Here is a 21,942-nt window from a genome sequence, read left to right on the forward strand (position 1 = left end):
AGAGGAGAAAAGTAGGGTGAAGAGGAAAGAAAGAAGACTGCACCACACCTTTGCCAAATAGTGAACTGAACTTCCAGAATGAACCTGAACTTCAAGGGCTTTCTAGGGAATTGCCTATAATAAGCCATTTTTTTGGTGTAGTCGCCCAATTGAAACACAATAGCACATTTTAAGGAATCTTAAATCAGAAATCATGTTGTCGCAGCACCTGTGGCTCAAAGTGGTAGGGCGCCAGCCTCATATGCTGGAGGTGGTGGGTTCAAACCCAGCCCTGGCCAAAAGCTGCAAAAAAAAAGAACTAAACAAGAAATCATGTTGTCAAAACAGTTGTTTCAATGGAAAAAGGGGTTTGTGCTACCAATTTCAGATTTGGATTAATAGTTATTCCCCCCACCCCAACCTGAATTTAGGTAATTTAAGGCTTTTTTTTTTTTTTGAATGGTTCAATGTATTGATTTAAAACTTAAGTATCTAATTTTGACCACATCAAGTTTTTGTACTCGAGTAAGAGCCTTCTTCCGGAAGCCTGGGCTTCTTGTATATTTCTATCCTCTTTATCAGTCATATTTGGCATTATTATAAGCCTTTCAAGCAAAATAGCTGTGTAGCAAGGGCAATACCTTTTAAAATTTCTTGGAACTGAGGTGCTGGTTTCACCAATTACAATTCTTGATAATGTCAATCACGTATTCTGTAATTTATAACATACCTAGATCATGTTGTAAAAAATCCTTCCTCTAGGCTTGGTGCCTGTGGCTCAAGTGGGTAAGGCGCCAGCCACATACACCTGAGCTGGCAGGTTCAAATCCAGCCTGGGCCCGCCAAACAACAATGACGGCTGCAACCAAAAAATAGTCAGGCATTGTGGCAGGCGCCTATAATCCCAGCTACTTGGGAGGAGGAGGCAGGAGAATTGCTTGAGCCCAGGAGTTGGAGGTTGCTGTGAGCTGTGATGCCACGGCACTCTACCCAGGGGGACAGCTTGAGGCTCTGTCTCAAAAAAAAAAAAAAAAAAAAAAAATCCTTCCTCTAGGAGAAATGTCTGTGCTGACCTTATCTTAAGGTTGGGTAAAGGTACAAAGAGTGCTGGAGATAGGGATGAGTTCTGGTCCTAGCAGGTGATATGTGACCTTAGGTGAGTCACCTAATATCTAGACTGTCCGGGACGTAGGGGCAGGTAAATTGCAAGAGTAGAATTTGGTGTTTCTTAATTAGGGATATACTTTAGAGTTGCCAAGCTCTATAATCCTGACTACTGGGTCAGGAGCCCTGGCATTTTTGCGGCGGGGGGTGGGGGGGAGAAAAAGGGGGGAGTAGGAATAAACTGTTTATTAAAGTATAATGTACAGTGGAATGTACCTAAGTCCCATTTTTGCATCATTTGAAAACGTCCTCTGGATAAAATTGTAGAGGGCATTTCTTAGCCCCCTGAGTCATGTCAGACTAAAGACTCCTATATTTTCTTTGCTAAAGTATTCAGCAAAATATTTTCAGTTCCATATATATTAGACATTTGACTTTGAGTTTAGTTTTTCAGAACAAAACTCAAAACTCTGAAATTGTGATTGGCTGACTTTTATTTTAGTTTTTGGTTCTTTCTTATTTTTGTAGAATTTTGAGGTCAGTTGAGTTTAGAGTTGGAGATCAGGTAGTCACCAGGGGGCTCCATTGAGTTGTAAAGTTTTCATTGAATCTCTTACTGGTGAATGCTCCAAATACTATATAATGTCATCCATCAGTTTATTTACTGAGCTTGAACTTAGGATCAGAAAACAGAAGATCTGGCTCAGTGCCTGTAGCTCAGTGGTTAGGGTGCCAGCCACATATACCAGGGCTGGTGGGTTTGAACCCGGCCAGGGCCTGCTAAACAACAATGACAACTACAAAAAAAAAAAAAAAAAAAGCCAGGCGTTGTGGTAGGTGCCTGTAGTCCCAGCTACTTGGGAGACTGAGGCAAGAGAATTGCTTAAGCCCAAGAGTTTGAGGTTGCTGTGAGCTGTGACACTACAGCACTCTACCTGGGTAGAGTGCTGAAACTTGAAACTTTGTCTCAAACAAAAAAAAAGAAAACAGAAGATTTTTGTCAATTTGAATTATGTCCTTTTAGTTTTTTCTCATAGCATTTCTTATGAGAACTTTAATAAATTTTGTATTAGCAGTTCTCTGGAGAGCTCAGTTTCTCATTTCATTTCTTTTTGTCTTAGGCTCTGATTAGTAACTTTAACACAAAACTTACAGCTACAGAATCAGAATATGATCTGCAGTACTTAATATGTACTTTTATGTCAGGGATATCTGAAGGCATGCTAGACTGTGTAGGATTGACTACTGCTTTAAATCAGTTACTTTGCATGTTACATCACTGCTTCGGTGGCAGATAGAGCTGGGGGCTCAGAGTGCCTTTCACAATTAAAGTTTAAAAGCCTTTTTAAGTGTTAGAATAATTCTAATTTCCTTGTATTCCTTTTAATACAAGGTAAGTTTTCTGTGGCTGTTTGCTGTAAAAATGGTGATGAATTGATTAGTTGCACTGTTTTGAATCTGAAAAGAAAAGAACTAATTGGACCTTTTGAGTCTTACAAGCAATTGTTAGGAATAAGGCATTTGTGCTTAGGCTGAGAATTTCTCCCCTTTATTGCCTGTTAAAACAATAACATTATTGTTACTATTTCTGACTTTTCCAGGAGAAATTTCTGCTTTAAAAATTGCTATGCCATTGTAGAAATCTATATTCCAGGGGTATATATGTTGTTGGAAGTTCTGGGTGCTTCTTGGGAAGGTAGAAGAGGAGTCTCAAAGATGACCTACTTTCCCAAAGAACACTAAGCATAAAGATATTTTATTTGTTAAAATAAAGTTTGATGCTGCATAACAATATAATCATTACACAGTTAGATACCGTGGATCAGACACTAAATAGAGCAAATGGTATTAAGTAAGGAGGGAATTAAAGCACTTCTCCAAAGCATGGTTTGTGGGAAGAAGGTGAGGACATAATGTTGCATGTACTGTCTTTCCCTCTTGCAGGTTGAGCTGTGTTTAGAGTGCATTGAATGGGCCAAATCAGAGAAAAGGACTTTCTTACGCCAAGCTTTGGAGGTATGTTCTATATGAGCACTGATTTCAGGTCTCGAGGCATGGTTAAACAGACTGTGATCAAAAGTATTTTTAGCAACTTTGCCATTACCCAGGTACCCAGAGGTTATTGCTAGTAGTCTCATTGCTTGAAGTTTTGAGACAGAGAAATAAGCAGCATCATAGTAAAGTTAACAGTCAGTTGCTGGCTATGACAGGAGGCAGTACCGTGGGCTTGATAATTTCTTTTGCTGAATTTGTTGCTATTGTCAGGACTTGTATATTTAGCAGTAACAGTTCTGTGATTGTTAATCTTTGATTTCTTTCTGTGACTTCCCCCCCCTCCTTCTCTTCAATCAATGCCTTTTCTCTTTCCTAGGCAAGACTGGTGTCATTGTACTTTGATACCAAGAGGTACCAGGAAGCATTACATTTGGGTAAGCAAGCTAGTAGAAATTAATAAGTCATCTCAGCTAGCTAAACGAATGTATTCTAAATCTGGCTACTCTTATCAATAACCTACTAATAATTTGGATTCTGCCTGCTTCTAAGAAAGATTGAAGATGGCTTACAGTGCTGATCTGTTATGGGAAACTGCTATTTGCTAAGAGTTAACCTGTCAAATTTAGAGAACGAAAGGGTAGTTTTTAAGTTCACATGAAGTAGAAGCAGTAAAATCCATTCCATTTTAATAACTAAAATTTTTTTCAATATGTATCTACCTTTTCCCTACAACACCCTGTTAAATTTCAGATTTAGATCTTAAATTATAAATGTTTTACTGGCTGTCATATTTACTATGTCTGTTATAATTATACTTAAATATTTATTTATTTATTTATTTATATATTTAGACATTGGCTTGCTCTGTTGCTAGGCTAGAGTGCAGTGGTGGAATCATAGCTCACTGCAACCCCAAACTCAAGGGCTCAAGTAATTCTTCTGGTTTAGCCTCTGGAGTAGCTAGGACTATAGGCACATGTCATCACTCCCAGCTAATTTTTAATTTTTTTTTTTGTTCAGACAGAGTCTCCCCAGGGAGAGATTGTGTTCCTAACCTGGTCTCGAGCTTCTGACCTTAAGCAATCTTCCTGCCTTGGCCTCTCAAAGTGCTAGGATTATAGGTGTGAGCCACTATACCTGGCCAAAATCTATTTTATAAGTCAAGAAATTAATAGGCCACAAATCTATTTGGAAGCTGGAGTGGACCAACTGAAGGCTTTTACCCATGTGGCTTTTAAATACTCTGAAATCTTTTCTTGCTACTTGTATTTGATTAATGAGTAGATCCGAACTATTTTCCCTAAACAGAAGAACTTGACTTTGATGGTCTGTTAGGTCGGAAAATTGCCAATATTCAATTGCCAGTATTCTTGCAAAAATGGCAGTTTTTCATAGTTCAAACAGAGAGTAACATTAAATAAATAACCTTTCATGAGATACACATACCATAAAATGCACCCTTTTAAAATGTACAATTCAATGATTTTTAGTATATTTACTAAATTGTGCAAGTACTACCACCATCTAATTTCAGAACATTTTCATCACCCCAGAAAGCTACTCCCTACCCATTAGCAGTCACTCCCTATTAGTTCCCCAAACCATGTCCCCACCCCTACTCATGCCTTAAGCCCTGGGCATATCTACTATCTGTAGATTTGCCTGTTCTATAAAGTATGTAAATTTTATTTGTGACTTGCTTCTGTCACACAGCATTATTTTTAGGGTTTATCTATGTTGTAGCATGTATAAGTACTTAATTCTCTCTTTTTTTTTTTTTTCCCCACTTAAAGAGATGAGGTCTCACTGTTGCCTAGCCTGGAGTGCGGTGGTGTCATCATAGCTCAGTGCAGCATTAAACTCCTGGGCTCAAGTGATCCTGCTGCCTCAGCCTCCCCAGTAGCTGGGACTGCAGGCAGACACAATTAACTGTGTCTGATTAATATTTTTATTTTTTGTTGGGACAGGTCTTTCTCTGTTGCTTAGACTGGTCTTGAGCTCTTGGCCACAAGCAGTTCTCCCTTCTTGGCCTCCCCAAATGCTAGGATTATAGGCATGAGCCACAGTGCCCAACTGGGACTTGATTTTCTTATCTGAGGTATAGAGGGAAGAAGCTGTATTTGGAGAACATTGGCATATCCAGAACTTGTCACTTCACCAACCCTAGTGCCCAGTGTTTTTTTTTTTTTTCCTTTGAAACAGAGTCTCACTTTGTCACCCTCAGTTGAGTGCGGTGGTATCATAGCTCACAGCAACCTCAAACTCTTGGGCTCAAGTGATCCTCTTGCCTCAGCCTCCTGAGTAGCTGGAGCTACAGGCACCTGCCACAACATTGGCTATATTTAGAGACAGGGTTCTCGCTCTGGCTCAGGCTGGTCTGGAACTCATGACCTCAGGGGATCCACCTGCCTTCATCTCCCAGCATGCTAGGATTACAGGTGTGATCCACTGTGCCTGGCCCCCGGTGTTTCTTATATAGTCTTGTGATTGGTGGAGCAGAAGAGAGTGGGATCAAATGCCTGTCTGAACTGCATAACTAGTTACAGCATTTTATGGGTAGAGATTTCCACTGTCTTTAAATCTTAAGATTAACCTTATAGGAGTCTTGGCTTTAATGTTGTTCTTAGGAAGCAGAAAGCTTCAAAGAGATGTGTGTTTTTCTTTTGAAAGGTAGCACTTCATCAGAAAATTTAATTCTTACATGGAGTCTTAAGGTAATCTATTTGTGAGTGTAGACAAGTTTCTTTTTTTTTTTTTTTTTCTTTTTTTTTTTTTATTGTTGGGGATTCATTGAGGGTACAATAAGCCAGTTACACTGATTGCAATTGTTAGGTAAAGTCCCTCTTGCAATCATGTCTTGCCCCTAGACAAGTTTCTTTATCCTGACTGTTAATGAGGGTGGGAGAGTGAGATGTCCAATATCAAAGTATTAGGATTATGACTAACAAAGGAGTATATATATATTTTCCTTCTTCAGGTTCTCAGCTGTTGCGGGAGTTGAAAAAGATGGATGACAAAGCCCTTTTGGTAGAAGTACAGCTTTTAGAAAGCAAAACATACCACGCCCTGAGCAACTTGCCGAAAGCCCGAGCTGCCTTAACCTCTGCTCGAACCACAGCAAATGCCATCTACTGCCCCCCTAAATTGCAGGCCACCTTGGACATGCAGTCAGGTAACGCCTCTATCTACTTCCAGGATATGTTTCTTAGAGTGCATCCTGTCTTATAGGTGGAAGGAATGGGGGTTGGGACTAGAGAATAAAACTGGCCGATTTGGCTCAGTGTCTTCTAAGAAACCAATTTCTCAGAAGATATTCTCCTTCAAATTTTTCTGAGATAATTCTCACTGATTCTCCCTGCCTTGACCTCCGGAGTAGCTAGGACTATAGGCATGTGCTGCCACGTGGGCTAATTTTTCTTTCTTTTTTTTAGTGACAGTTTTACTTTATTGCTTTCCGTAGAGTGCTGTGGTGTCACAGCTCACAACAACCTCCAGCTCTTGGGCTTAGGCGATTCTCTTGCCTCAGCCTCCTGAGTAGCTGGGACTACAGGTGCCCGCCACAATGCCTGGGTATTTTTTGTTGCAGTTTGGCCAGGCCCGGTTCAAACCTGCCACCCTTGGTATATGGGGCCAGCACCCTACTCACTGAGCCACAGGCACTGTCCACGGCTAATTTTTCTTTCTTTCTTTCTTTTTTTTTTTTTTGGTAGAGATGGGATCTTATTTTTGCTCAGGTCCTAAACTTCTGGCATCAAGCAATCTTCCTGTCTCAACCTCTCAAAGTGCTAGGATTATAGGCGTGAGCCCCTGTGTCCTGCCTAGAAACCTTCCTTTCTAAACAGCTGCTCCCTTCCTATTAACTGCCTAAAATACACTAACATGCTTGTAAGTGCTCGAACTGGCAACCTGTTGGGGCCAAATCCTAGACAGGTCTCACTTAGGCTTAAAAGACTCCCTCAACATACCTCTTAGCCATTTAGAATGAAAGCATTTCTCTGCAGGATTGGCTAAACACAACTATGTTGATTGTTGGAGACCTTCGTAAAGTTTATTGGACTTCCCCAAAGGGCCTCAGATCGTGGCTTAGGAAAGCTATTTCACTTTTAGCTGAATGTAGTACTCAGCTTTCTGATGGGGTTGGCGAATGCTGGGGTTAGGAGCCCATGAATTGACAGGCAGGTGGAATACTTTTTTTGGTATTCAGCAGGTTTTTTTACTGGAGGCATCATTATTGAAGGACTGTTGGAATTGGAGACAGAAGACTAGCTTGTGTTATCCTTCTCATTTGTAAAAGATAATACCTGCCTGACTTGCCTAGGATCAGGCTTTCCTAGGTTAAAATTAAATGTTTGGGTGATTTCCACGTGTGTGACTTTGGGCAAGCTACTTAATTTGTTTTTATCTTTATTTTTAGCTCATCTATAAAATGTCAATAATAATTGTACTGAGGATTAAATGAGATGAACAATGTAAAGCTTTTATCACAGTATTAGCTTTACCCAATGAGTAGCTTTTGTTTAAGCCACTACTCTATTAAATCTATTCTCTGTCTTTATTGTCAAGAGATGAATTTGCATCTGATTTTCTCAGAGGAAATGGAAGCCATTTTTAAGTGAGCCCTCTTCTCTTTCCTCTACAGAATTTCTATCACTGTCTGTTTTAACCCTTAATCGAAGGTGATCCTTCCAACTGTCTTTTTGTTGCATTCTTGGTTTTTAGTCTTTCTCCTCCCAGATCTTCTTAGTCTTTGATCTGCCTCAGCTGAAAACCACAACCCTTTCTATTTTTTAAATTACTGTCTTCCCCTTCCTGTCAAGCTTCTTGAAAAAGTTGAAAGAGTGACTTTACTTTGGTGTCTTTATTGACTCCTAGAAAGAAATTAATAACAAAATCTCTGACCTTTGGGTGGGGGTAATTCAACCTTGCCAGACACTCTAGGCTTCCTTGACATTGTCTCCTTGGTTCTCCCTTGACTAATTAGCAGCCACACCCCACACTTTGCTGTTTCCTTTTCTTTCTGACTGTCCCTGAAGTGTAGGTGTTCCTCAGTGTTGCTTTCTTATTTTCCCTTCCTGTTCTCTCCATTTTCTGTCTCATCCCGTACTCTTTTTTTTTTTGAAACAGAGTCTCAAGTTGTCGCCCTTGGTAGACTGCTGTGGCGTCACAGGTCACAGCAACCTCCAACTCTTGAGCTTAAGTGATTCTCTTGCCTCAGCCTCCCAAGTAGCTGGGATTACAGGCGCCTGCCACAATGCCTGGCTATTTTTTGGTTGTAGTTGTCATTGTTGTTTGGTGGCCCGGGCTGGATTTGAACCCGCCAGCTGATGTGTATGTGGCTGGCACCTTAGCTGCTTGAGCTACAGGCGCTGAGCCTCATCCCATGCTCCCTATGGCTCAGGCTGCCACATAATACTAATGGTCCCCTCATCTAGATCTTCAGTAACTTCTTTCTTTTTTTCTTTTTTTTTGAGACAGAGTTTCACTGTGTAGCCCTTGGTAGAGTGCCATGGTGTCACAGCTCACAGCAACCTCCAATTCTTGGCCTTTAAGCAATTCTCTTGCTTCAGCCTCCTGAGTAGCTGGGACTATAGGTGCCTACCACATCACCTGGCTTTTTTTTTGTTGTTGTTGCAGTTGTTGTTGTTTAGCTGGCCCAGGCTGGGTTTGAACTGCCAGCCTCGGTGCGCCTCTTTCTTAAATTCAAGATCTAGATTTCCAACTGCTTAATGGACATATATACCTATATATCCCATAGGTATCTCAGTCTCAAAACACATCAAAAACCAAATTCATTCCACTCCCTAATGTTCCTTTCTGCATTTCCTCTTAGTTAATGGTATCATTATTGATTTAGCTGATCAAACTATAGTCTTTGGAGTAATTTTTGATTCTTTCCTCTCCTCATCCCTCATCCCCAGTTAGTTACCTGATCATGTTGAGTCTTTCTCCAAATCTGTTCTTTCTTTTTCATCTTTACAAAAAGCCACTGGTCTAATTAAGGACTACTAGAGTCATCTTTTACTTACCTAACTGTTGCTAGTCACTTTTTTCCATCTGTCTTCTGTACAGGTCCCAATGTCATTTTCTGAAACACAAACCTGATCATGTAACTCCTTTGTTTAAAATTCTCCAGTAGTTCCCCATTAACCTCACCTTAATTTTTACTCTTAACATGACATTCAAAAAGAAGGCATTCTCTGCTTTTCACCCTCACCTGTGGTTTTTCGTCTTAGTCATCAGATTACTTTATATTCTCTGGGTACTCCAAGCTATTTCCTTCTTCCATACCTTTGTATATTTATTTTGTCTTCTCTGCTTGAAATTCCCCTTTTACCTCTCCCCATGGCAAACTCCTGTGCATCCTTCTAGATACAACTCAGATGTTTCCTCTGTAAAATCTCCTCTGTACTACTTCTTTGCTTTTGGACTTCTCTACCAATGAATATATTCCTTTGCACATATTATTGTGCTAATCTCCTTGTCTCTGTTTTGGTGATTTTCCACCAGACCATAAGCCTTGTAAGGGCCTTGTTTGTATTTCTTTCTGCTTTAATAGCTGTATCAGTACTTGGCACATGGTTAGCTGTCATCAGTGTTTATGTTGAGTGAGTGACAGTCTAATTGTTTTTTGTTGTTAGTGTTTTTTTGGTTTTTGTTTTAAATAATAAACCTCATATACTAGTCCTCACTTATAGTGCTTATGTAGCCCCTATTTATGAATGTGTTTGGGAAAGCAGTATACCAGTTCTTAGGCCTTATTTTGCTTTATTTTTCCTCCTTTAAATCATACTTATGTCTCATTTAGTTTAGCTCCTTTGATAACACAACAAATCAATGGTTTGTTGTGTTATCAAAGGAGCTCGTTGGCTGCAGAGAGGGACAGATTTTCCTGCAGTTTTCTATACTTAAGAGCAGTAGTAGAAAAAGGATCTAATTCCTCCAGTGCAAATTAGGAGGCTTTTTGGGTAGGGTAAAAGGACTGGGGAATGGCACATATCACTCAATAAGTAGTTAAAGTCAGAAGTTCCCAGCTGGCATGCCATGCACCATAGGTAAGCTTGAGGGGGGTTAAAGATGTACTAAAAATATTGGTTCTGTGGAATCATGTATATAAGCAGCTTCATCCTTTTACTCTATTATAGTATGCTAAATACTTTCTACTTTTTTTTTTTTTGAGACAGAGTCTCATTCTGTCACCCTAGGTAAAGTGCCGTGTCATCATCCTAGCTTATGGCGATCTCAAACTCTTGGGTTCAAGTGACCCTCTTGCCTCAGCCTCCCAAGTAGCTGGGACTGCAGGCACCCACCATGATGCCTGGCTAGTTTTTCTGTTTTTAGTAGAGATGGGGTCTTGCTCTTGCCCAGGCTAGTCTTGAACTCCTGAGCTCAGGCTACCCAATCACCTCTGCCTCCCAGAGTGCTAGGATTACAGTCATGAGCCTCCGTGCCTGGCCATTCTACATGTATCTTGATGTGAAAAATGGGAAGCACTGTGGTAAACAAATGGATGGGGCTGGGCACAATTAGTGCTAACATAATCGTGATAAGATAACATAAGGTTCTAACACAAGGGTAGACTCTTAGGGCCTAGATGCCTCTTAAGCTGGAAAGAATTTTTGTTTTCCCAAGTAGTAATATAGGTTGGATAGTATACGTTGGAAGTTCAAAGTTAAATTCATTGAGAACAACTCAACTTTAAATGGCAGAAGATTGGTTAGCTCAACATATTAGCCTAAAAAATAACTGCTTATCCATGTGCCAAAGTTCATTTGTCATTATGTGAGATCTGTACACTGACTACATTTAGGCAAGAGCACATCCATAAATGACAAAGATTAGTAGAGCCTCTGTAAGTTGAACACCCAAGGGACTGTAACAAACTGACATACGGAGGTGGTCAACAAAAGGAACTAGGCCTGCTGTACTGATGACTACATGTGGTGCATGTCCAGTCTATGAAAATTAGGTCAACTGCCAGGCGCAGTGGCTCACACCTGTAATCCTAGCGCTCTGGGAGGCTGAGGCGGGTGGATTGCCTGAGCTCACAGATTCGAGACCAGCTTGAGCCAGAGTGAGATCTCATCTCTAAAAATAGGCAGCGTTGTAGTGGGCGCCTGTAGTCCAGCTACTTAGGAGGCTGAGGCAAGAGAATTGCCTCTGCCCAGGAGTCTGAGATTGCTGTGAGCTATGATGCCACGGCACTCTACCGAGGGTGACAAAGTGAGACTCTGTCTCTAAAAAAAAAAAAAAAGAAAAGAAAGAAAGAAAATTAGGTCAACTTGAGGAGATCAATGTAGGGAGGTGGTTAACTGTGGCAGTTCTACAGTATTTGAAATGAAAATATAAGAGGTTAGATCCCCCCCCCCCCCCACCGCCCCGGTGAAAGCTGCTTAAGTAAAAGTGTCAAGCTTAGAAAAGCTCTTACCCTAAAGTCATTATTAAAACAGGTCATTCAGGCATTCTAGGAGTGTTGGGGTCAACTTCTTGACCTATAATAGTGATGTCATGGAGGGTCAATGTGGCCTTTACCAGTGGCTCCAAAAGATAGCATGAGTGGAATGGTGGTGAGAAGTGTAGAAGAAAGGTGGTATGTAGTATATGGTTTCTTAAGATCCCCTTTCAGTTGAGTCTCTAACTCCTTTGAGAATTTATACTGGCAATATGACATTGAGCTGGGAGGCCAAAGACCTGGATTCTAATCTCAGCTCCCACTAGCTGGCTGTGACTTTGGGGAGGTCCTTTTTCCTTTCCTGACCTCATCAATAAATTGATGGTTGGGGTAGATTTCCAAGGCCCTCTCAGTTCTCATCTTTTATGATTCTATTGTTTTATATGGTTTTTATTCCTTTCTTTTTAATGCCCAGGTATTATCCATGCAGCAGAGGAAAAGGACTGGAAAACTGCGTACTCATACTTCTATGAGGCATTTGAAGGTTATGACTCCATTGATAGCCCCAAGGCCATTACATCTCTGAAGTACATGTTGCTGTGCAAAATCATGCTCAACACGTAGGTGCACATTAACTCTGAAATTTAAGAACTTAAGTCCTTCAGCTGAGTCTGCTGCCATGGCAGAGATGGCTTGGGCATGGAATTTAGCCAGTTAAAGAAACAGCCACAGCCCCTGGGGATGGTTGAAGCAGAGTGGGAGGATCATGGGTGTTCCTGTGCCCTTTTGCTTGCTAGTCTATCAGAATAGAGGAGTTGGATTTTAGAAATCCCCTTCCTAGCCCCTCCTGGAGAATTCTTGTCTCTTTCAAATATTCTGTCCTCATAGATGCTGAGCACAGGACACAGAGTCAAGGAATAGCTTAGAGTTTAGCCAGTGCCAACTAACTGGGTCCCTCCAAAATGGGGAAAGAAAGGTTAAGGGCAGGTTTGAAAAAGTGGACAACAAAATATATGACAGATTGTTCCTGAAAACTCTACAGAATTATCTACATTTTTTTTGGGATGAAATATTGACTAGGACTATCTTTGGATTATATAGGGGATATATTTTAATAAGACCTGTTATACTAAGATTTGATTTATACTTACCATTCTGCTTGTTGAGTTTAGTGATTTTGGTAAGTTCAGTTTGGCTTGGAGTTTTTCTACTCTCCAGTGCTGAACTTTGGTCCAGAGACGTGAAAACCTAGTTTTCATACTGTGAGGGACATGTGGGTTTAGGGGTTGGGGCTGATAACTTTTGTGGGCAGAGTCTTCATGGTGGAATTTCGTTAAAAAGAAATTGGCCTAAGCCTCTACTTAGGAGCATAATATTCTGGAACAATTGACCAAGTGTGTCTTTTTTTCTAGCCCAGAAGATGTCCAGGCTTTGGTGAGCGGGAAGCTTGCACTTCGGTATGCAGGGAGGCAGGTAGGGATACTTTGACTGCAGTTCTGTTCACTTTGCGACCTGTATGTTGTCAGAGTCATGATGCTTAATGAGACACGTGCCCTTTAGGGCTTCATTCTACTTTCTTTTTCTCGCCTACTTCTTTTCTTCCCTTAAGCCCATTTAGTGTATTTCCTATATTATTAAATTCTTGGCCTGGAAAGTCAGTGTTTGGTGCTCACATGGATGTTGGGTGGTTTGAGGGACTTACAGAACTGAACTGTATAGCATTTGCAGTGAGTTAGGTTGCTTTTAGCTTTGACCAGATGATTTATCTCCCATGAACCTGACTTGTGAATTTAACATGTGCAGAGTATAGCACCTTGGATTCTCCAAGTCAGAAGCCTCATAAGGTCTGGTACATATGTGCTTTAGTGAGCTCAGATTGCTTGGTGCAGAAACTAGGTTTTGAGACTCAGTGTGAGTGCTGATCAATACCTTTCTATTCATGCCTTGATTTTGGGTGTGGTGCTAAAAAGAGAACTTTCTGTGCTACCCTAATGCCCAAGAAAGTCTGAATGCGACTTAGGAGAACAAACAGTTACGATGTGTGTAAAGATGATGTCTTAGATATCTGGACCATCCCCTTTTTGTACTTTGCTTAATTATCACTAAAGTAAAAGTAATCTTTCTGGATTTCAAATGCAGTTGTCTCTAAACAGCAGACAGATTGGCTCTCTATATAATCTCACTATATCTCTGGAGGAATGGCCACAACAGATGATTCCTTCCTTCTCTTCAAGTGGCCTTAATTGGCATTTCATCAGCAAAAGTTTCAGGTCAGCTCCTAGTTTTAACCTCAAGAATATCGGTTACTATTATACTACTCTTACTAGAAATAGAGTTGTAGAGACAGGCTCAGAGAAGTCCAGTGGCTAGGTTGAGGCTGGGTAGCTAATAAATGGTGGAGCCAGACTTTGAACTAGGTTTACCTAGCTCTAAGTTTCAGGCTTTTCTCATTTTGGCATTTGTTCTGTCTTTAGGACAAGTGCTGGAGACAAACTATTGTCATGATTAGCCTTGTAGTATTTAGTCTACTGTATAAGACACTGTGCTTATTTAAGTACCTAGGCTGATAGAAGAGGACTTCCTTCTGGTCCCGATACCTTGATGATAGCTTTTAAGCAGGAGTTAGGCTGGTTTCCTAGAAAGATGAGTACTGCACATTTCTCGTGGAGACCTGATAGCTTGAGCAGGCACCTTTTCTAACCAGGTTAGAAGTTGCTTTCAACTACTAATTGTACCTTCATCTCTTGGTGGAGTTTTAACATTCAGTGTTAATATGTTGGTGCCTCAATTTTGATGCCTTAAGCCTAATGAAACTAAACTTTGTTCAATGGTTTGTACCAAACCTAGCAGAATGAATCTTGATAAAGCACAGGTATAATCAGGTGTAAAGGCAGGAAGGAGTTTGGGTGGGTGTGGAGATAGGGAAGGGGGAAAGATACTCACAGTTCTCTTATCACTTTCCCTTTTAGCTTGTCATCTCTTGAGAATGCTGTATCAGGGTCTTGTCTTTTTGGAAAACCCTTCTATTTCCTAGTGTTCTTAAGTCATCTTGGGTTTCAAAGGGGAAACTGGTTGGCATAGTGGTATTCACTATTTCTAGTTTTTCTTCCCAGGCCTTTGAAGAAGAATGATGGTGGGGTGGGTTCTTCCTTCTGGCAGAGATTATGTGGCCATAGCATAATGCTTATGAGACTTTTTGGGTGGATGTCAGTAGACAGAATAGATCACCTTCACAATTTGTCTCTTTATTCTCAGACAGAAGCATTAAAATGCGTGGCTCAGGCTAGCAAGAACAGATCACTGGCAGATTTTGAAAAGGTGAGCATGTTATTGGTTGGTAGGGAATGGGTGGAGGAAAGGGACATTAAATTTTTTAAAATTGTAGTTTCACAGGAATTTGCCAAAGTATATGTGATCCCATGTACCAGTCACCCAGTACAATGTAAAAACCCAGAAATAGTTAAGCATTTTTGCACAGTGAGTCTTACTGAATTGATACAAATTATATGTAATTTATATGTAATACTTTCCAGTTCTTTTTGTCATTCTTTTTTTACTTTGATTTTTCATGACAGACCTATTATCTTCATTTTGAGGGCACTAGGATTCAGGAGGATGCCCAAAGTCACACAGCAATTATATGTCAGTGTTTGACGCTGGGGTTAGTGCTTGTTCCATGTGGCATAGTCACAGGTATTCCTACTTTCATCTCCAGAAATGCCAAGTCTGCTTCTCTGTGGGCAAAAGATAAGTCCTTTGGCCAAAAGAAACTTCCCAGGATGATGTGTTCTAGGGTTTCTTTGAGTCCTGTGCCTTTTATTGTTTGGGAAGTTTCTAAATGGGAGGAGAACTTGCCTAAGCCTTAGAGTAAGACTTATATATTCTGTTCTAGACTTCTCTCCTGTTAGTCTGAGTAAAATTACCAATTTAATTAAAAAAAAAAAAAAAAAAGGGCGGCGCCTGTGGCTCAGTCGGTAAGGCGCCGGCCCCATATACCAAGGGTGGCGGGTTCAAACCCGGCCCCAGCCAAACTGCAACCAAAAAATAGCCGGGTGTTGTGGCGGGCGCCTGTAGTCCCTGCTACTCGGGAGGCTGAGGCAAGAGAATCGCTTAAGCCCAGGAGTTGGAGGTTGCTGTGAGCTGTGACGCTACGGCACTCTACCAAGGGCGATAAAGTGAGACTCTGTCTCAAAAAAAAAAAAAATAAAAATAAAAAAATAAAAACTATAGCTGGCTGTGGTGGCACGTGCCTGTAGTCTCAGCTACTCGGGAGGCTGAGGCAGGAGGAGTGCTTAAGCCCAGGAGTGTGAGGTTACAGTACAGGTCACGCCACTGTACTCTAGTTTGGACAACTGAGTGAGACCCTGTCTCTGAAAGAAAAACAAAGACAAAACCTAGATCCAGAAAGGCGAACTTAATGGGGATAGAGATTAGACCGTGTGTCCTTGACTATCTTCAAGATTCATCATCTTCTTGGAGGGTTCTTGCCAATTCCTGTGATCCCTTACTTGGCATGATTTGCAGCTGACATGAGGCTAAGAGACTAAGACCAAGACTAAAGGTAAACCATACACAGGAATAATCAGTCTAAATCATTTTATCCCAATGTTTGGGATATTTGATGGGATGGTTCAATTTCAAGTAATTCCTTGAAAGAAGGGTTCTGTGATCATATGTTTGAGAAATATGAGGGTTAAACAAAATTAGAAATATGTTTTGTTTTCTTTTAACTGTAGAGCTGTACTATGCTACTGATCCTAATAAAACTCCCAAGAGCTAGTTGTGGTATGCAGCATTTACTATTACCTAACCTCAGTATTATTATTTTTCCTGGAGATCCTGTTTGTTCTTTGGCATACTTGCTGAGAAATGCTTGTGTAGTTACTTTAGCTCACATACTCAGCTACCCTTAGGGATTTGCATGGTTTGAGCTGTGGACAAGAGGCTTTCAGAGAGAAAGATGGTCCGCCTTTTAGTTCTATTTTTGCTTTTGTTTGTTTTTTTGAGACAGAGTCTCACTTTGTCACCCTTGGTAGAGTGCAGTGGTGTCAATAGCTCACAACAACCTCGAACTCTTGGGCTCAAGTGATTCTCTTGCCTCAGCTTCCCGAGTAGGTGGGACTGCAGGCACCTGTCACAATACCTGGTTATTTTTAGAGATGGGGGTGTGTGTGTCTCGCTTTTGCTCAGGCTGGTCTTGAACTCTGGAGCTCAAGCAGTCCACCTGCCTTGGCCTCCTAGAGTGGTAGGATTACAGGCGTGAGCCACCGCGCCTGGCCTTCACCTTTTAGTTCTTGATGTTTCTTCTCTTTTGCTTTCTGTCATGGGTTCTCTTTGATCTCCCCAAATATCCCAGTACTTCAACCATGGTAGTTACAAAGGCCAGCAGACTACTTAGAAAGCTGGGGGTAGCTTGATTTCAAAGTGCTTTTCTGTGCCAATCTTTGTAACTGCTCTTTCGACAGGCCCTGACAGATTACCGGGCAGAGCTCCGGGATGACCCAATTATCAGCACACACTTGGCCAAGTTGTATGATAACTTACTGGAACAGAATCTGATTCGAGTCATTGAGCCTTTTTCCCGAGTACAGGTAAGAACTCTCCTGGGGCTCTAATCGCTTGTGGCTAGGCATCCTCACGGTAGCCATCACCCTTCCTTCTACTGTCCAGAGTAAGAACTTCCTTTCTAGGGTGTGCCTGGTGGGCAAGAGGCCACTCAGAGCTTTGGCCTCTACTGATAGGATGAACAAGAACTGAGGAGAAAGATTTTTGGGGTAGAGGTGTGTAAGATTGCATATGTTGTGAGTACAGTCTCCTCCTCTTGTAGTCACTGAGTGTGTGGAACAGGAGTGTGCTTATTGTCTGTAGCAATGAAGGGCAGGCAGATGGGCAGAGCCCAAGAGACTTAAGCATGCCCAAGGAGATTCTTTCCCCATAGAGACTTTCAGTAGGATTTAATAAGATACAGCAAATAGTTCTCCCCGCATTCCCCCCTTCTCCTATTGGAGGCAAAAGCAAAGCAAAGCTTTCAGTGTTGGTGTCTCTCTGCCTTTCCTTTTAGATTGCACACATATCTAGTCTCATCAAACTCTCCAAGGTAAGGAGTCCTAAGGCCATGGAGTGGGTAGGGATGGGAAAAGGTGGTGTGGAGGGACTGGTATTCATACCTAACGGGCCTTTTTTGGAAGTTCAGTGGGGAGTGGGGAATGGGGGCTCAGAGCTGGAGTTGCATCGTCGCTGTTTGTTTTCAGTCTGTTTGACTTTTGTGAAGTTTTTTTGTCAGGGTGATCTCTGGCTAGTGGATACTGGTCCCTTTAATTATGTGCTTTGGTTTTAGGGCGACGTGGAAAGGAAATTATCACAGATGATCCTTGACAAGAAATTTCATGGTGAGTAATAGTTGTACAGGCAAGGGGGCTACTGGTGGTGATGAGATGGTTGAAGAAGTTTATCTTTAAAAGAGGTGTTCCCTTTGTTTCTCCTGGTGGTTCCCTAGGACCCTGGTCCTGCTTCCCTGAAATCAGAATATGTAATAAACATGTATAAATGGATAGGGAGACAAGTTCTATTTCCCTTCTTTTCTGGAGAAAGTGAGGCAACTAGGGAGTGGGCTGTTTCACAAATGCTTTTTGTGTCTAATCTTGTCTTTTACCTGGGTTGCCCTTGTGTCTCCTGCAGGGATTTTGGACCAGGGGGAGGGTGTCCTGATTATTTTCGATGAACCCCCAGTAGATAAAACTTATGAAGCTGCTCTGGAAACAATTCAGAACATGAGCAAAGTAGTGGATTCCCTCTACAACAAAGCCAAGAAACTGACATAGGTGAGTGCTGGCTCCGGGACCCAGGGCCGGGCAGCACTGTCTTCTGCCTGTCGAGACTGAAAGCCTCCTCCTGGTGTCCTCGCGGCTTCCCGATTGACACTGCTCTGTCTTCTCTTGCAGAGTTGGATCTGTAGCGGTCCTTTGGAGAGTGTGTGTGGCGGGAGAGTGAAACCTTGGGGGAAATGCTAGGAGATTCTTTTTTTCTTTTTGTTCTACTTTTTGCTCAGAACGTTTTTAAATCCTCATTTGGTGCATCTGTATTCCAGCCAATAGGTGTGCCAGTTTTCATGTAATCTATACTGGCCCAACTTGGGAGTGGGGAAATTGCTTAAAAAAAAAAAAAAAAAGAAAAGAAAAAAAAAGATTATTCTAAATAAAAGGAAAAAGGCTTACACTACCTAAGCTGTGCTCTCTGCCTCTTGGGAGAGGGCCGCAAAGCCAGGCACCCCGCCAACCACTGGGGGCCCTAATCCACCCGCTGGGCATCACTTCTGCTCTTCAGAATTGGGTGTTTGCTGACCATCAAAAGCAATGACTTTTTATTCTGTTTGTACCGAACCAAAACAAACAACTGTGTATAGACTATTTTCTTTTTTATTTGAAATGAGGCATTTTGGTGTTCTTTCCCCTGCCATATGGCCTGTCCATCCTTCCTTCCCCCCCCCCGACATTGGCTCCAGCAGACTAGCTGAAGGTCCCACCGCCGCCGCCGCCGCCGCCGCCACCGCAGGAGCAGCAGCAGCAGCAGCAGCAGCAGCAGCAGCAGCAGCACCTGCACAGTTCCACTCTGACCTGTGAAGGAATGGGGACAAGGCCAGGAGCTAGTGTCCACTACGGCCACACGGGGAGCAGTGTGGGCCCTTAGCCCCCAGGGGGCCTGCGGTGCATGTGGCTTTTTTTTTTTAACACAGTAAACTAGATTAGATGTCAGTGTTTTTATTGCCCCTTCCCTCTCCTTTCCATCTCTCCCCTTCCCTTCTCTCTCTCTCCTCTCTCTCAACCAGGAGATCATCACATGTCCTTCTTCTTTCTCCTCTCCAGAGGAGTTGGGCTGTCTGAAATCCATCAGCTGCTCCCTCTCCCACTCCTCTCCTGCTGTCAGATGGATTTATTCCTTTTAAACAGTGAACATGGGAAATGGGACTGTGGGGTATGGTTTTCTTTTTTAAAAAAAATTTTTCCTTGTTGGGTTTTTGAGCAACCTCATGTCCCCTTCCCAGGGAGCTTCTTTATTTACCTCTTAGAACTCAAACAGATGGGAGGTAGAGCACTGTATGTCAGCATGCTTTGTTTTCTGATGCGATTTCATAGCAAGGCTTTAATGCCATTTGGGCAGGTAAGCTTCTGCACCTTTGTTGTGCTTAATAATATTTTCTTCTCTCATCTCCTATTTGTCTTTTTTCCTCTCCCTTTCCTTCTGCCTCCTCCTGCTGGCTTCCTTTTCTTTTTCTTTATCTTTCTCAGATTATCCTTTCAGGTTTTCGTAATAAATTTATATTTTGTAAAAGGATTTTGTTGCACCAGGTTTTGCATCTTCATTGAATCTGACTGGCTTTTATTTTCCTCTCCAAAATCAGGTTTTTGTTCTTAACATCTTTCCCCATCATGTCCAGTCACTGTTTTGGTTTGGCACCATCAATATCAAATGTACAAACGGTTCTTGCTAACCAACACCAGGTATATCTGATGTTCAGATGAGTTCCAATAAAAATAATTTTTTTTTTCAAAAGGTGTCTTTTCTTGAGTGCTGGAGGGCTTCTGAGCAAGCCTAAACAGCTCTGTGTAGCCCAGCAATAGCCTAGTCCTCTAGTCTGGTCAAAGCTGTTATCTCATTTGCTTAAGGGGAGTTCCTTAGCTAAATTTGTGTTCTAAATTTGGTGGGCTATGGGCAAGAAAGTTGGTCTGTGAGGTCTGAAATTGGAAATGGCATACATGTATCTCTCTTTTCCCAAGGCAACATGGTCCAGTGAGCTCATGAAGGTTTGGGTGGTAGGATTTTCTGAGCCTGTTTCCTCATCTACTTGGTGAAGGTGATGCTTCCTTAGTAGGTGATTGTGATGTGGACGGTCATCTGAAGTAAAGCAAGTACAAGTGTCTGGAGTCCTGACATTTACTTGTGGTTTAGTTTCCTTTTGTAATCTTCAAAAGTAGTGATTTCAGATCCCGGGGTGGCCCTGACCCTTCTTAAGTCTGAGCAGTTCGGCCTTTCAGTTTTAGTGTGGTATCTCTCTGTATTCTCCTTGTGGAAAGAGTTTTGCTTTTATGAAGGCCTTTTAAAAGGTACTCCAAAGAGACCTACAGCTGGAGCAGAGGGGAGAGGGCTTCCCAGACCTTGGGCAGTCCTGAGGAGCTCAGGGCAACAGCCCTTTCCTCCCTTTGCGGGTCTTGTTCGATGCCTCCTAGACCTGTGCTGTCCAATGTATAGCTTCTGGCCACCTATGGCTGAGCCCTGGCAGCAAGGCTAGTTGGAACTGTGACGCACTGCGAGTGTAAACACAAAACAGACTTCTAAGGCTCAGTGTGCAAAAAAGAATGTAAAATATCTCAATAACTTTTTATACATGTGATGAAATATTTTGGGTATAACGGGTTAAATAAAATATATTATTAAAATTCACTTGTTTTTACTTTTTAAATGTGGCTACTAGAAATTATTAAATTGTCCATGTGGCTCATGCTGTTTTCTCTTGGACAGTGCTGCTCTAGACCTCCAGGAACAGCAGTTGTGCCCCTGTCCCCTCCTCCGGGCCTCTTGTGAGCTGAGTCTGGGCACAATTGCCCAGCTGGCCATGGGCTGGCCTGGGCCCAGGCTCCTTCACCTGGGTTCCCTCTGGGCTGTAGCCTTCTGGTGCCAGAGCTGACCTACCTGTTAATGAGGCTCTACTGACACTGGAAGCAGAGGCTCTGGTGCCCTGCTGTGTGCTAGTTATATAATCTGTGCTGCCCAGATGGGCCACTAGATGCTGCTCTGTGCTCCCAAAATAACAAAGGATACTTCCTCAGGAGTCAGGGCTCAAGCTGGCTCTATTTGGAATCCTTTCTGGAAGCTGTAGTTGGCTATGGCCTTGGTCTCCTTTCCTCAGGGTGGTGTTGGAAGTGGGGCATGCAGAGGAGGGGACTCTCCTGCTTGTTAGCTGCCCAGCCCAGCATGGCAGTTAACAAGCAGGCTGGCCCTTCAGGGAGCCAGAGATAGGCTATAGGATAAGTAGGCTGATGGATGGAAGGGTGGGATTTGGAGAGCTTCCCTGCAGTTCTCTGATGAGGCGAAAACAGAGCTGCATCTTTCAGCTGGGTCATTTCTGGCAGCTAGGTGGTGGCCTTTTTTTGCTTGCTACCCATTTGGAACAATGATGGGAGCTGGGTTGGAGACTGTGGTGTGTTGAGTGAGCAGTGGATCTGTGTGGTGCCTTGGTGTGAAGGGGTTCCTGGCAACCCCTTCCCTCAGTCACAGCAGTGAGTAGAGCTGTTTTGTTTTTCATGGACAGGGTCTCACCATGTTGCCCAAGCTGGCACCTTCTAGGTTCAAGTGATCTTCCTGCCTCATCCTTTAAGTAGCTGGACAACAGGTGTGCACCATTGTGCCTGGCTAAGAGCTCTTTTTGAAAGTGCTAGGGAAGGGCTGTCTAGACAGGTGAAAGAGGACACTGGGTGTGG

General features: G+C 42.3%; 1 protein-coding gene across 3 annotated transcripts in view; it reads left to right on the plus strand.

The window, feature by feature from the left end:
- PSMD11 (proteasome 26S subunit, non-ATPase 11) overlaps positions 1-20,012 on the plus strand; it is a 36,920-nt gene extending 16,908 nt beyond the window's left edge. Inside the window, exons 4-14 of one of the 3 annotated variants that reach the window (XM_053569347.1) lie at positions 3,028-3,099; positions 3,455-3,512; positions 6,056-6,250; positions 11,943-12,087; positions 12,880-12,940; positions 14,723-14,785; positions 16,933-17,058; positions 17,529-17,564; positions 17,805-17,856; positions 18,146-18,288; positions 18,409-20,012. In XM_053569347.1, the coding sequence (XP_053425322.1) occupies positions 3,028-3,099; positions 3,455-3,512; positions 6,056-6,250; positions 11,943-12,087; positions 12,880-12,940; positions 14,723-14,785; positions 16,933-17,058; positions 17,529-17,564; positions 17,805-17,856; positions 18,146-18,288 (951 nt within the window). In that variant the 3' untranslated portion in view covers positions 18,409-20,012. The remainder of the gene's footprint in view (positions 1-3,027; positions 3,100-3,454; positions 3,513-6,055; positions 6,251-11,942; positions 12,088-12,879; positions 12,941-14,722; positions 14,786-16,932; positions 17,059-17,528; positions 17,565-17,804; positions 17,857-18,145; positions 18,289-18,408) is intronic. The other 2 variants (XM_053569348.1, XM_053569349.1) reach the window with 2 other exon arrangements.
- The last annotated feature ends 1,930 nt before the right edge of the window (positions 20,013-21,942 follow it).

This window comes from Nycticebus coucang, chromosome 18, assembly GCF_027406575.1.
Source record: "Nycticebus coucang isolate mNycCou1 chromosome 18, mNycCou1.pri, whole genome shotgun sequence".
Classification (NCBI taxonomy): Eukaryota; Metazoa; Chordata; class Mammalia; order Primates; family Lorisidae; genus Nycticebus; species Nycticebus coucang.